This window comes from Oxyura jamaicensis, chromosome 1, assembly GCF_011077185.1.
Source record: "Oxyura jamaicensis isolate SHBP4307 breed ruddy duck chromosome 1, BPBGC_Ojam_1.0, whole genome shotgun sequence".
Classification (NCBI taxonomy): Eukaryota; Metazoa; Chordata; class Aves; order Anseriformes; family Anatidae; genus Oxyura; species Oxyura jamaicensis.
The window spans coordinates 33,639,080-33,653,650 of NC_048893.1; the positions used below are offsets into that span (position 1 = coordinate 33,639,080).

Here is a 14,571-nt window from a genome sequence, read left to right on the forward strand (position 1 = left end):
TCAGTTAGAGCTTATCAAATAAAAATATATCTTTTACAATCTTTTACTAACATAAATATCAGTATGAGAGAGGCAGTAAATTGGATGTGCTGGACATTGCAGTCTTGTTTAGTGCTAGGTGGTTAAAGATGTTACGTTCCCCCTGCACAGTCTTCAAAGTGCTATTAAAATCCAATTTCCATACTAAAGGAATGGCAAGTGCATCTGCAAGGATGGGATCTGCATAGCCACAACACAGACACCATATTAATATATCTACTTGTTAATGTATTGCATGGAACTGGAGGTGGTTGGAGTGAGCATACCTTGCTCTCAAGTTTTGCTTTTCCAGAACCCTGGGAAGCACTGGTCATAAGATAAATACAATGGTAATTAATGTCTTCATCTTGACAAGACTCCTGGGTAAACTGTGACTGTAAGAAAAGTGTTTACATTTTCAGAATTCTTCCACTGTATTTTATGAGCTCACTCTGATTCAGTTTTCTCTCTCTATATATATATATTTAAGTAAATGTATAAAAAGTTTTAATCTCTTCTAAATTCTGTTAAGGCACATGGATGAAAAAGGTATTTTTGTCATTTCTACTGGCCTTACAGTTTTCAGTAATTCTTGAATGACCTATGGATTAATTTATCTCTTGATTCTATTGTGCTTGGAATCAGTGGCTCACATTTTAACCTCCACTGTCAGAAAGAGCTCGTGCATCAAGCCTTTATGGGCAGAGCTATATTGATTTGATTTTTCAGTTTGATTTAACTATGTTTTAAATTTTATTTCGTACAAATAGATGGCTCACTTTCTTAGCTCCCGCAAAGCTTTAAAAATTCTACATTAACTGAGTAGCTTCTTACCTATTACCTAAATTCTTTGCAAGTTTTTAGACCAGATATCTACAACTGCAGAAAATATTCTGGCTTCTCCAAGATCCAATAATTCCCAAATAATTTATTTTAAAAGATATTTTCCTCATTGTAAGTTTTGATGGTTCTGTCCATTTCCTTCCTAAGTAGCAAGTTTCAGTACAGTACACAAATTAACTGTAGCTAAGGTAATGTATAATTACCTTTAGATCTCTCTGTTCACACTTTTAAATGTTTCTATCTCATCACACTCATTACTAGCTTTTTCCATTTTATTAATAATACAGAAAACATTTCTTAAACCAGTAACAATTTCCAAACTGGTAGGAATACTTGAAGTGTGAACCCTTCATAAGCTTTTGCAGTCTGGAGATACTTTCCAGGCTTGGACTGTTATTTGATCCCAGTCATATGTTCCTAGGAACAGAATCCAGATCAGTTTGCTTCCTGTTACATAATCTAAGTAGTTGTCACTGAGACTTAAATATTAGTAACTATTTCCACCCATGGGAGTCATGTGCTGCACAAGCATTGAAGAAAAATGTTTTCTTATTATGTCTGAGATGATGCTTCCAGGACAGGATTTAGGTGAGTTCTAGGACGTATGAGAAGGTACCCTGGGCTGTAATGTAGAAGTAAAGAAGACAGCCAGGGCTTGGATTCTAGCCTCGAGAGCAGAGATTAACCTTGATAGTATTTACAGAAATTTATGTCAGTAGAAGTTGAATTGGAATCTATTGCATCTTCATAACATTAAATATTAAACTGATAGATGGATGTAAATGTTATCTTCAGTAGGAAATGAATTAAATATTGCCACTTCTGAATTATATAAATATGTAAAAAGATATGAGTCTTGATTGTAAAAACTTTAGCTAGTTGCACAGACTAAGAATAGACTATATTTTTTTCCCCATCATCAATATTTTGCCTCCAGCCTAGTACCGAGCAAATTATATTAAAATGAATATGTTATTATTGATAATGGAAAATCTGCTGCTTTGGAAAGATTATGCTATTTATTTTGCAAATAATGTGCAGCAACAGTGCAGATAACTCCATTAACACTGACTTGAAACCTTTGTTCTTCCATTTATAAAATATTACAAATAAGTGAATATATAACTCTCCTCCCTACAAATATCAGAACTCTTAAAAATATCTATCAAACATGCATCTCCAGATTTATATGAAGCCATTTCTGTTATTCTGGATATTCTTTTTTATAACATTCATTCAATGTAAATTTTAAAGGATATACACGTGCTGATGTACCAAAAAGGCTTATATTGCCAGTGGTTCAAAACTGGTTTCTAAAGGGTTAAAATAATAAGCTTATGGACAAATATGGTGGAGTACTCCCAGAACTGAAAGGATGGTAGGGGTGGTTAGAAATAAACTAATAAGCAGATCGATATTCTTGCAGTGCAGAGAGCTGACACTTTGAGCTATAACAAACAAGTTTAGCTGAGCTTATTAAAACTTGTTCTTTAATGGTACAACAGAGGTTTTTTTTTTTTGTTGTTGTTTTTTACAGTTGATTTTTTTTTTTTTTTTTTTTTTTTTTTTTTCCAAGTGCACAGAATTTTTCATCAGCTTCAATCAACTTACTGTTAAAACTAATTAATTCTTCGGACTGTATCACTGTCATTTTCAATGTAGCCATCAACATTTCATTTCAGTGTGCTCCAATTTGGGTGGGATTCCAGCTTCTCTGGGTTAGTTATTCTATTGACTGTTTTTTTTTTTTTTTTTTTTTTTTTAAAAAAAAAAAAAGTAATTAAAACAGAATTGCAATCACTTTGGTTGGAATTCATTTCACTTAACTTTACTCATCTAGGCATTTAGTCATCCAGAGTAAGCCAGTCATTTATTTTTCCCATAAAGTCAAAGAAAAAAGGTAATAACAGAAGGCATGATGAATCGAAGTCCTACCCAGAATGACTGTGAATACAGAACAGGTTTCTAAAGTTTAGAATATGATTTCTTAGAAGAGAGAGACAGCAACCACAACATCAACAGCAAACTAAATCCAAGGAATTATAAATGCTACATTAATATTAGTTTTGAGAAATTGTTATTCATCTCACTAGTGACTCAGTAGTGCTCATAATCTGATCTCAATCATGTAGCAACACTACTTTCAATATAATTTTGTCAGGTGGAGGTCCCAGTTCTGTAAAAACCTGGCTTCAGTGACTTAGTAACAGCCTTTGGCCTCAGACTTTGTTTAAACATCGATTAAACAGTGCCTTAATGTGAATGGGATTTGCTACTCTCTCTCAGTGCAATTTATACACTTTCACTTTGTATAGGACAATATCTTAACACACAGGACTCACTTCTGTCTCAGTAATCCTATTTTGAGTCCTCTAACTGGGACAAACAGAGGACGTGCCTTTATTCCAGTATTCTTGGTAAAAGTGAATTAGACCTTTCATTATTCCCACAGGCACCAGGAACTCACATCTGTAATCATGCTTATTTTACTCAACAAACAGTTCTTGCTTTTCCATCCAGTTATCTGCTCAGCTGCTGCTGTTACTAAGACTCAGTCCATTACAACACCAAATCCTAAGAGGACAGAAAGTTACTAGGATTGTTCATTTATTTTATCTGACAACACATAGCTTTCCCTTCCTTCTGCTTTCTTCCACAGAGCCTGCTTCTGTTAACCTTCCATGCATTTGGAAGAAAGATACTGCTATGCCTGCTTTAGATGTGTGAGGGATTGTTACTTTCCCACACTGTCTTTAGGCACATACTTGTCTTGGTACTGCTTCAGTGTTGGATGAAAAGTATTCTACAATATTGATTCTCAACTATAAATTATGAATGGGTAGACTAACAGCATGTTTCTTTCATAAATATGAAAATTTAGAACTACTTGTTCATCCCCTCTTCAAGAGAAAAAATAATTTGTCTTTTTCTGGTAAGATAAAACTGGGTATTTAGAATTACCATGGTAATATATTAACTTTGTTGGTTATTGTGCTGTTGAAGACTGATGTGAAACAGGGTTTAAAATCAATTAAGGCCAGTGATTTTTTGTTTTTAAGATTTGCCTAGACTTTTATCAGAAATAACAAATCCTAACAGAAGCCCCATAAATACAAATGAATATAGTATACTATAGTTATAGCATAATGTATTTTATTGTCACATTTTGCTGTCTGGAAAGTATTTACAGTTATTGCCTTTCAATTCAAGCATGTTGGAGAAACTTTACAAAACCCAGCAGCTTTTGATAATGCTTGATAATGCTTGATAACATGGGTACATCTTAGCAGGTTTGTTCTCTCACAGGGAGTATTTGTCCTGCAGGTTAGACCATAGCGGAAAAAATGCAGTAAGCTCAGATTCTGAGGTGTATGTGTAATATACCTGGGTTTTATTTATCACATGCCCTTCAGTCTCTGAATACAGATATTCACACAAAATATAGCCTATTTTCCTCTTTCAGGAAGATCGACAGTCTGGGTGCCAGTGCTCATTAGGAGCTATTTTGCCTCCAGAAATGAGTAGTTAGAGATAAGAGCAGAGAACAACCTCTCTTGGTCCCTTCAGCCCAAGTCTTTCCACATCCTCCCTTTTCCCCACAACAAAATCCCAACTCAGAGCAACACCATCTCTCAAAACTAATACGATTTTTTTTTTTTTTTTTTTTTCCAAATACTGAATGTTGCTCACAGAATAATGGGAAGAGCTTGTAGAAGTTGCTGAGGCAGTACTATTTAGTGAGATGATACCCTTTTCCCTGCTTGGGCTTGCTGTTTTTAAAAATAATCACTTTTTTTTTTTTTTTTTTAATCTTTAAAACAAGGGTATTTTATAAAAGTGTAATTACTATATGGCTCATTCTTTAGGTAATGCTACCACAAAGTCATTGATTTCAAATATAGAAATGCAATTAATATTCATTAGGTTTGAGATCGAGCAGCAAAAACTGTACCACACCTGTGCTTCCAACTCAGGTATCAAGCTATATGATCAATCAGCATTTATTACCTAATGAACTTTTAAAACACACGTTCTTAAAAATCTCAGGTTTAACTGACAATTTGCTTAGACACTAGTCCACATCCCAGCTCTGCCATTCATTTGGTGCAAGACTTAGTCAAGTTATTTAACCTGTTTCTGTATTTGTTTCCTGTGCCTGAAAGTGGATGATACTTCTGAATCACCCCCACAGGAATATTACAAGACTGAGTTTGCTCAAATTTGTAAAACTTTGTGGTCCTTGGCTTTCCACATAGAGCTGGAATGCCCTACACACATGCCAAATATTCTTACTCTACAACTAGGGACAGATTATTCTCATACCAGCTCTTTTCCCTCAGATAAATGGCTGCTGAGTTAAGGTGATGGGGCACGTTGAGGACAAGGCAGACAAAACAGGATTGGAAAAGAAAACAGTTATTCTAATATTGCAGAAACGCAAAACTAAAACTTCCAGTAAAATCAGCATCTCTGTAAACACGAGAACAATACAACTCCTTTTGAGAAGAGTCTTTGACAAGCTATTGTATTGATGGTGGTTCTGGCAGCTGGCAGTAGCAGAATATTTACAAAGCATTGGTACAAGAGCAGTCTGAACATGTTGATCATGACTGAATGAAATCCACATCAAGGTGCATTATTTGTATCATTTGCTCTTAGTTTGACCTTGCTGCTTGCTTGCTTGCTTCTCACTCTCTCTCTCCATTCCTTTTTCTTTTTCTTTTTCTTTTTCTTTTTCTTTTTCTTTTTCTTTTTCTTTTTCTTTATCTTTTTCTTTTTCTTTTTCTTTTTCTTTTTCTTTTTCTTTTTCTTTTTCTTTTTCTTTTTCTTTTTCTTTTTCTTTTTCTCTTTCTTTCTTTTTCTTCTTTTTTTCTTCTCTTTCTCTCTCTTTCTCTTTCTCTTCCTCTTTCTCTTTCTCTTTTTCATTTTCATTTTCATTTTTTCTTTTTCTTTTATTCTTTTCCTTTTTTCTTTTTCTTCTTTCTCTTTCTTTCCTCCTTTCCTCACTATCTCTCCACCTCTCTCTTTTTAATTCAGTTCTCAGTTGCCCAATTAAATGTTGTTGTGATGAGAGACCCACAAAATAATAGCGTGGCATGTCACATATTTTTAAAGTGTACTCTTGTCCTCTTTCTACTATTTCTTAGTAAACACATGGAGCTCTTATTACTGTAAGCTATGTAATTGTTCACTGCTTTCATAAATGGGATTTATACAGAGGAGAAGATCCTTGTGCACAGCCTAATTCAAGGTATGGAAAGGCTGAGCAGCCTCTCTGTACCTGACAGAGAGAAGAGGGGTTGAAGGCTTCACCAGGGACATGCTTCAGTCACTGCTGCCCTGCTGCCACTCTGTACGGATGGCAGGCAGCGTCCCTCACCCACTGCTTGCCTGTAAAAGGAGGGGTATGAGCAGCGCTCCTGTGTGAGCCCTGAGCACACGGTGGAATTCACGTGACTGACTATGGATTCTGCTGGTGATCTTTGTTTACTCAGATGCAGCTTTTGTTGTTGTTGTTATTCAGGCACTGTGTCCTTCACTTGAACATCTTCACGTATGCCTGTTTTTACATTTCTACCCTATGTCTTTTTATTCTTCATAGCCCATAATAAGCCCTGAGAGCTCTGGGAAGACATTTCACTTGTCACTGCTTCAGTCCTCCCTCTTCTTTCTCTCACCTTCTCAGCATCTACATCCACTCATCTAAAACACTGCTTTGTTTTGGTTGCTAATGGATTTTGCATTTGTCTGTATACTTCTTATACTATCCAGATCTTTGCAGTTAGGCTTAGATAAGAGATGGGGATGTTAACATGCTAGACTGCTCTAGAAGTTCAGTTTCAGGGACATTAAATGAAAATTTTACAGGAGAAAGCTGCTTTAGCTGCTAAGAAGGATATTTGAAATGTTGGACTTAATGTTTCTGACAGAATCAATACTTTTTTTTCCTTTTGGTGTAAATGTATTTTTTTTTTTCCTTTTTACCTTTTAACTGGTGCTAAAATTGGCTATCACAATCATAACGAAATAGCAGGGAAGCTATTATTAACTGTACTCTGTGGGATAAACAGGAGGTGTGAGATATGATGATCCAGACTCCTCTTTGTGGCAGGGTAACGCCTGGCATACATTAGCAGACAGGCTTTTACTGTAGCAGTGCTAGAAGCTGGCAGTGCAGTTGGCTTTGCAGCAGGTTGCCTCTAGGCTGAGGCATAGGAATAGCCACTGCCCCTTTGCTCTTTTCCCTGATGCCTTCTTAGTTTACTGTGAAGCTTTTGAAGAGAGGAAAGCATTGAATTGTCAGAGCCTGTGCTGCTCCTCTGGAAAAGCAGATATAATGGGATCTTTACAAACAGCTTGTCTTTGTTGCTCTTCTCTGTACATGCTTGAACAACTCATTATCCTTCTTATTATAGTGAGGTGCCCAAAACTATTCAAGGTGCTGTCTCACCAGTGCCACTTACAGGTGGACAACTACTTCCCTAGTGCTGCTATATAGCCATGCTATTTTTAACGCAGGTCAGGATGTCCTTGGCCTTCTTGGCTGCCTGGGCACACTGCTGGCTCATGTTCAGCCGGATTTCGACCAGCACCACCAGGTCCTCTTCTGCTGGTCAGCTTGCCAGACACCCAAAGCCTGTATCAGTGCATTGGGTTGTTACAACACTCAGGAACCATTGGAGTTCTTCTGACCAATGTGGTGGCAGTGATTTTGCAAAACACTTTGTGTGTTGTTTTTAGAAAAAGGAGTACTTCCTCAACAAATTGGTAAGCACTTGCAATTTTTTATGGGGAGCAGTGCATTGATGTTGTGTTGCATTACTAAAATTTATAATAAAGATAGAAGTGTTGTCATATGAATATGAAATATGAAAGCAAATATGCTCAAACTTTGAAGTGTAAGAAAATAGTAGTTAACCTTTTTTTAGGATATAACCAAAAGTTTTTTCTGATGAGCAGAACAGCTTTCTGGGACAGATAGAAAACTCTGTTGCTTACTACCAGTTAAGTTACAGAAATAGGCTCTGCTTTTCATGCCAATTTGTGTTTTGGTGTTTGTAGTGGCAATCAATTACTATATATTTTTTTCAAATACCGTTTTGTTTGTTTGTTTGTTTGTTTGTTTGTTTGAGATACACTTCCTACCAATGGGTTCTGATTCAGCAACAGCAAATGGGTGTTTAACTGCTTTGCCAATGTTAAGTTTCAGCAACCAGAATTGTCTCTACTTGTCCATCTTCTAGGGGCAGACCCAGGTTTTCTTCACTGATGCATATCAATGGACTAAGTTGAGACCAGGGTAACTGGAAACAAAGTACATGCCAAGGATTTTTTCTAGATGTGCATATAAAAATATATATGCAGTCTGGGTACAGAGTGGTAATATCAGTTGTTGCCAACAGCAAATCTGTATGTTATGATGCAGAAGCCAAATTACCTGGGCTTCTGCAACCTTGTGTAGAAGCCAGATGTTCTAGTGGTTGATTTAGCCCCTTTGGATGTCTGCCAATATGAAGGTGATGTCTACAACCAACAGCAGTAAATTGGAGAATCAGAAGTACAGAGTTTTCTATCACAGGAGTGGCATTGTGATAATCTGAAAAGCAACACTTTGCTAGTTTTTGTAATGTGTTGTAGGCAGTACTACATGACATTTACCCTGAGAGTACTCTAGATGCTATCCTGAGAGATTAATATAAGCTGACATAGTTCGTTTTTTATTTTTTGTTAAGGTAATTATATCATCCCACTGCTAATGCAGTTTGCCGTGAGAAACTGGGATATGGCATAAGTGGCATGGAAGAAGTCTTACAGAGACTTGCTGTTAATCATAAGCATAACAAAAACCTACATACTGTTATGAATCACAGCTTTTTGTACTGGTGTGGTTGGAGACCAATCAAGAGTACTAAGTTACCTAAATGCCCAAGGAAGGAACAGAGAGGAAGGAGGAATTTTCAGTTCATGCTGTCTGTGTAGGCTGGATTGCACAGAAGAAAACACAGTAGATTCCCAACTCTGTTTAGTAATAAAGGGGTTTTATGTTGGAAAAATCTCAGAACTACAAAATGGATTCTTGCTACTGCATGTTTTCTAGAAAGATAATGGATAATGTAGTCATCTTAAGTATTTAGATATCAAGGTGATAATAAAAGTATAAAATTCATTTCAGGCCTTAGGAGTTTTATGTGAATTACTTATGATTTCTTGAGCTCCCTGAATTTCTTGATTGCACCTCTCAGAACCTCTACAAAAATTCACTTTGCTATCCTTTGTTATGGTAAACTCTAAATTAGAGAATAGTTGTGGAAAGTTTGCAAGTTTATTAGTGAAAGACTTCCTGATGTCTTTAAACATGTGGAAACAGCAAAAAGAGTACCACCACCTTCTTCTTACAAGTAATAGCAACATCTACCAATTCACAGATGAAAACGTTAAAAACAATACTATTTGGAATTGTAATATTTTATGTTTATTTTATGGATACACAAGGAATTTTAAGCCTTTTTTTAAAACATGCTTTTAAAATGTTCTCATGAGTTAAGCAAGAAATGTTAACAATTGTCAACAAATGGAAAATGGCAGCATATGGTAAAGCACTGTGCTATGACTTGCTGTCATTGGTGATGATTTTTCTGAAGTACCTGCAAATGTTGCTAACAAAATAGCATTTAGGAATAATTTACTATAACTTTTTTCAATTGTTTCCTGAACATCTAATTTCATTTTTTTTCAATTTCATACCTATCCTAAATCCATACTGTAGAGCATAAAGCTACATAAATTTACCCATAGAGACACATTTGCTTTCCAAGCGACTAATTTTCTAAGTGACTAATTGCAAGCACAACTTCAGTGACTGAGGTCAATCCTTTGTAATAGTGGCACATACCGAATGGGATATTTGAAATATTCTTGACACATATTTTTTGTTTGTTTGTTTTTCAGAACAGGTTATGCTTGTAAAAACAGGTCCCACGTGGTCCCATGTAAACTGGAAATTGGTGTCAGCTTTGAGGATTCTGCAGATGATGACAGAATACTGCAGTTTGATAAAAAAAAAAAAGTAAAACTGTTTGAAACTTTGTCTCTTCTTTTTCAGCCTAGTTGGAGAAGAGACAAAGACCAGAAATGCCACCAGCAACAGGAGCACCACAATACCCTCCTCCAGATGGAGGCTGGGGATGGGTTGTGGTCTTTGGGGCTTTTATCTCCATTGGGTTTTCCTATGCATTCCCCAAAGCCATCACAGTATTCTTCAAAGAAATACAGGAAATCTTCCACACATCATATAGCGAGATAGCTTGGATATCATCAATAATGTTGGCTGTCATGTATGCAGGAGGTAAGATGTTTGTGAAATTTGCAAATATTGTGTTTGTCTATTTTTTCCTATGAACTTAAAGCAGTTGAAATTAATTACTACCTGATTTGATCATTATTACCTAAATTTATTAGGTGATAATTTTAAGATCAGGTAAGAATTTAACTAATGCCCTTTTAAAAATAAAATTGTTATGAGGTAACCACCTGGAACATTTGACTGTTTGCAGTAATGGAGCTATTAAATGCATATATTATATATGCACATGTACATATGTATAAAAATGTATACTGAAAACATTGTGCCAATAGCACTGTATCTTTACTCACTGAAAAGCATCACTCCAATATTTTTCAGAAGTGGTATCTATAATAAATTATGGTGTTATCAGGTCCAGTAAACAACCTGGTGAAGGACACATGGTCTAATTTTTATCATGGTAATTCTTTTATCACTGATTTCAGCCTTCCTAAGTCTTGGCACTTGAATTGTCATAGCTGCTTTAGCAGTCAAGTAAGAGAGGCAGGCACACATAGAAGAGAATTCAGGCTATGGGAGTTTCTCTAAGTACCTGTTTTTCACCTCAGACTATGAAAAAGATCCTGCAGCCAGCAGTGTTGGCTTAAGCACTGCAGGTAAATATTTTTCAGTTAATGGGATGAAAAATGAATGTTTTTTTTCAAATGGTGGCAGAGGCAGAGACCCGATAAAGATAACGTGATAAGTGGTGTCAGTAGCAATAAAAGTTTGCTGTTAAGATATTTTGATCCTATATCTATTCATATGGAGAATCCTGAAGGAATTTATAGGAACAACAACAATCATGAGAAAATTCACCAAATGAAGGAGTAACTCGGAGGAGTAACTGCCTTCAAGAGCAGGGTAAAGGATCATGTATGTCCCTGCTGTGTGTGACCAGGTCACTCTCAAACCAGACTGGCTTTTATGGGTACTGCAAGCCTAGAAATGAGTTTCCCTGTGATGTGGCATTTCTTGTACCCAGACATGTTTGACTAGGACTCTGCCAGGCACATCTGGACAGACTTTCTACAAGCAATCCAAAGGCAGTCAGTGTGCATGGCAGCTGTGGGGTTGGACAGTATGTCATGTTCAAGTACCCTCTAAATTAGCTTCTCCAAAGGATGCATATCTACATTTGAGTAGATTTGCACTACAGAGTATACATGTGTAACTGTGGAAACCCCTGAAGAAGTGTGGACCCATGTGGAAGAAGGGAAGAACACAGATGATGAAGAGCTGGGTTTTGCTTCCACTTACCTTATGCTGTGACTTTTCGTCTGGACCCTATTTCACTGTATCTTTTAATCATAGCTAAATTTTCTAAGGGCAAATTTGCTTTATAGCACAGGTGCTGTTTTAATCTCTGAATAACATTTAATTTATGCCATTTCTGTCATCTCAGAGTTCACCTAAGCTTTAATAACAGTACAGATGCAAATCAAAGGGAATTCAGCTGTGGTGATGTTTATATACCAGGTTCAATGTACACAACATTTAATGTAAAATGCAAAGCATTCAGTACTGCTGCCTCTTCTCTAGTACTTCCTTCAGTGTTATGAGTACCAGCGAGCTAACTTCACCTGTACATTGATGTTAATTAAACATTACAAAATAGTTGACTATTCATTCTGCTAAGACCTATCCCAGTCCCTGTGAAGACTGTCAGCACAGGAACAGTAGGCAAAGTTGTTTGCATATCTTGTTATGGACTCATAGTTTTGAAATGCTGAGAATGACGATCCTGCCTGATATAAACACTCTTTGAAGCCATAGCTTCTCTAGAACCACTTCCTAAAAAAATAGGCCATTTAGACAATCACTGGCAGAGTATGAAATAGGAATCAGGAAAAACATTTCTGAAGGAAATCACTGCATTGTTTTTACTGTCTGAAGGTGGTTTGATTCCTTAGTATTTGATGTGCTGTAATGTGAAAGACACATTAAGACCACGAGTACAGGGTGTAGTGTTTACTATGAAGTGTGATATGTCTGCATGAACACTCTGTTCATCATGCTATTAATTAAGGTAACTTGAAAACATCTATGATCTGTCATCCTCATTAGAGCTTAGCATTCAACCTATTAATCATCACAGTAGGGTCAGTGAATAAGTAAGACTCTGTGCCGACACTCTTTGCTTTGGAGGCTGCAGCCTCTTGCAGTAATTAGCTGGCATCTGTGTTTCAGTAACAAGGTATTAACTTACCTTTCAATTCCTGAGGAAAAAAAAAAAAAAAAAAAAAAAGGAAACTAATAAAAGGCATCCAGTAAGGAGCTAAAAGAATGTTAATTATGTTTATCACTTCATACTTAGAATAAATGGCATTAAATTATAGCAGACCATCTGGCAATCCATATGGTCTCCTGCAGTCCTGGTTAATTCCAGCAAATAGGTCAAGCACAGCATTCACCCCGTTAGGAAAGCACTGAGCAGAGGTGACAAATCTGATAAATCAAGTCAATATGAAACTCCTTTCCCTCTCTTGATCTAGAATAATATGTACTTTCACACAGTTCTTGTTATGGTGGTGTTTTTTGTTGTTGCTGTTTGTTTTTATTGTTTTTATTTTTATTTTTTCCCTCAAGCTCTCTGTTTTCTCCCCCCCCCCCCATCTCCTGGATATTTGTTAGAATTTACTAAAAAACCTTCCCGAGATCCTGTAATGTGATCAAGGTTACAGATATTGGACATCCTCTGCTGTTCAGCCTGTGCTTGAAAGAAGCATCCTCGGGAGGAGAGCAATAGTTCAGTCTCCATGGCAACTCCTTCTTCTCCCTCTCTTGAACAGAGACTGTCAATTATATTAGATTAGGGGTGATGGTTTTGTGATGGACTCCTACACACAAGGGACTGTGACTGAGACCACCAAACTTTTTGTGCTGGAGGATAGAATCTGGGATAAGATGAAATTAGTTGAGCTATCTTGACAGGGTACCCTGTGTTTGTGTATGTATATGAACATGTAGGTATATATGATATGCATGCATATATGTATTCGTATATATATTGACTATGTATGCATACTTACAGAGCTGTATGTATGCTCTGATGCACGCAAGCGTTAAGGAATTGAAGAAAAAGACCAAATATATTTGATATCAAGTTCTCTCAGTTCATTCTCTTTTTCTAAACTTCACCTTTCGCTTTGTGCATCATTAACCAGCCAAAGATGATTAGAGAGCTTCTTATCAGAGCTCAATCTGTTTCCAGCAAACAAAACAAAACAAAACAAAACAAAAACACAACACAAAATGTTTTTATTGCTTTCAGTGTAGTTTTGATGGGAGCCTTAGTGGCAGCCATGAAAGCTGCGTGACAGGTCTGTTGATTTCAGACACAGTTGACTGTGGATTTTAGATTTCCTTAGGGAAAAAGCAGTTGGTTTACTTATTTGTCTTTAACTCTTTTTCTGTCATTTTTCCAAGGGCAAATTTCGATTTGGTGTTTTTTATTTGTTTGCTTGGTTTTGGTTTTGGTTGTTGTTTTGGTTGGTGTTTTGGTTTGTTTGTTTTCAAAAATTACCTCTTGGTTATGATGTATTGTAGAAATTAGCTTGAGAGCCGTTAAATTCTCCAAGCCAGACTCAGCTGTGAAATGTAGGATTGTATTGGAAACATAGAATCATTAAGGTTGGAAAAGACCTCCAAGATCATCTGGTCCAAGCATATCCCTACCACCAATACTACTCACTAAATCATGTCACTAAGTACCACATGCAACCTTTTCTTAAACCACCCGAGGGACAGTGACCATTTAAATTCTAGATGATTTTTCCAAGTAAATGATTAAAAAAACATTTGGAACGCTTTTTGAAGAAAAAAGTGCTATAGAATTGTAAGTAGTGGTCATTAGTATTTTTGAAAAGATGCCTACAATTAAAAAATGCAGCATTTAATAGTTTCCTATCTCTTATTTTTTTTTTTTTTTTTTCTGTGTTTCTTTAATTGTTCAAGTTTGAGCTTAACTATCAGGTAGTAACAAACTCTTAAAAGATTTTTCAGGTGACAACACAAAAGTAAGCTAAAAAAAAGTTCTCATTATGACTTTGTTGAATATTAATTTGGAAAATAACGTGTCATATGGTATGTTCAAAATATTTGTGATTTTATCTCAGTGGGTGTTTCAGAGATATTGCTGTGAAGATGAAATGGCGTGCTCAGTGGAGATGACAGTTGCGAAATGCATGCAACACAAACAACAGATGGTTATGGATTTTTACTTTTGGACAGAATCTAGGCTCCTACACTTTTCTCCCTCCCTGGTAACATTTTCTTATTTTGATTTTACAAATACTGGTTCAAGGCCTTCAGTGCCCATGGATAAGAAGATTGAGAAGCTTTCTTGAATTGACCTATGTCCTTTG

General features: G+C 36.3%; 1 protein-coding gene across 3 annotated transcripts in view; it reads left to right on the forward strand.

Annotated features, from left to right (window-relative positions):
• SLC16A7 (solute carrier family 16 member 7) overlaps nt 1-14,571 on the forward strand; it is a 78,664-nt gene that overhangs the window by 37,602 nt on the left and 26,491 nt on the right. For 2 of the 3 annotated variants that reach the window (XM_035331822.1, XM_035331831.1), the window contains exon 2: nt 9,965-10,207. In XM_035331822.1, the coding sequence (XP_035187713.1) occupies nt 9,994-10,207 (214 nt within the window). In that variant the 5' untranslated portion in view covers nt 9,965-9,993. The remainder of the gene's footprint in view (nt 1-9,964; nt 10,208-14,571) is intronic. The other variant, XM_035331832.1, reaches the window with a different exon arrangement.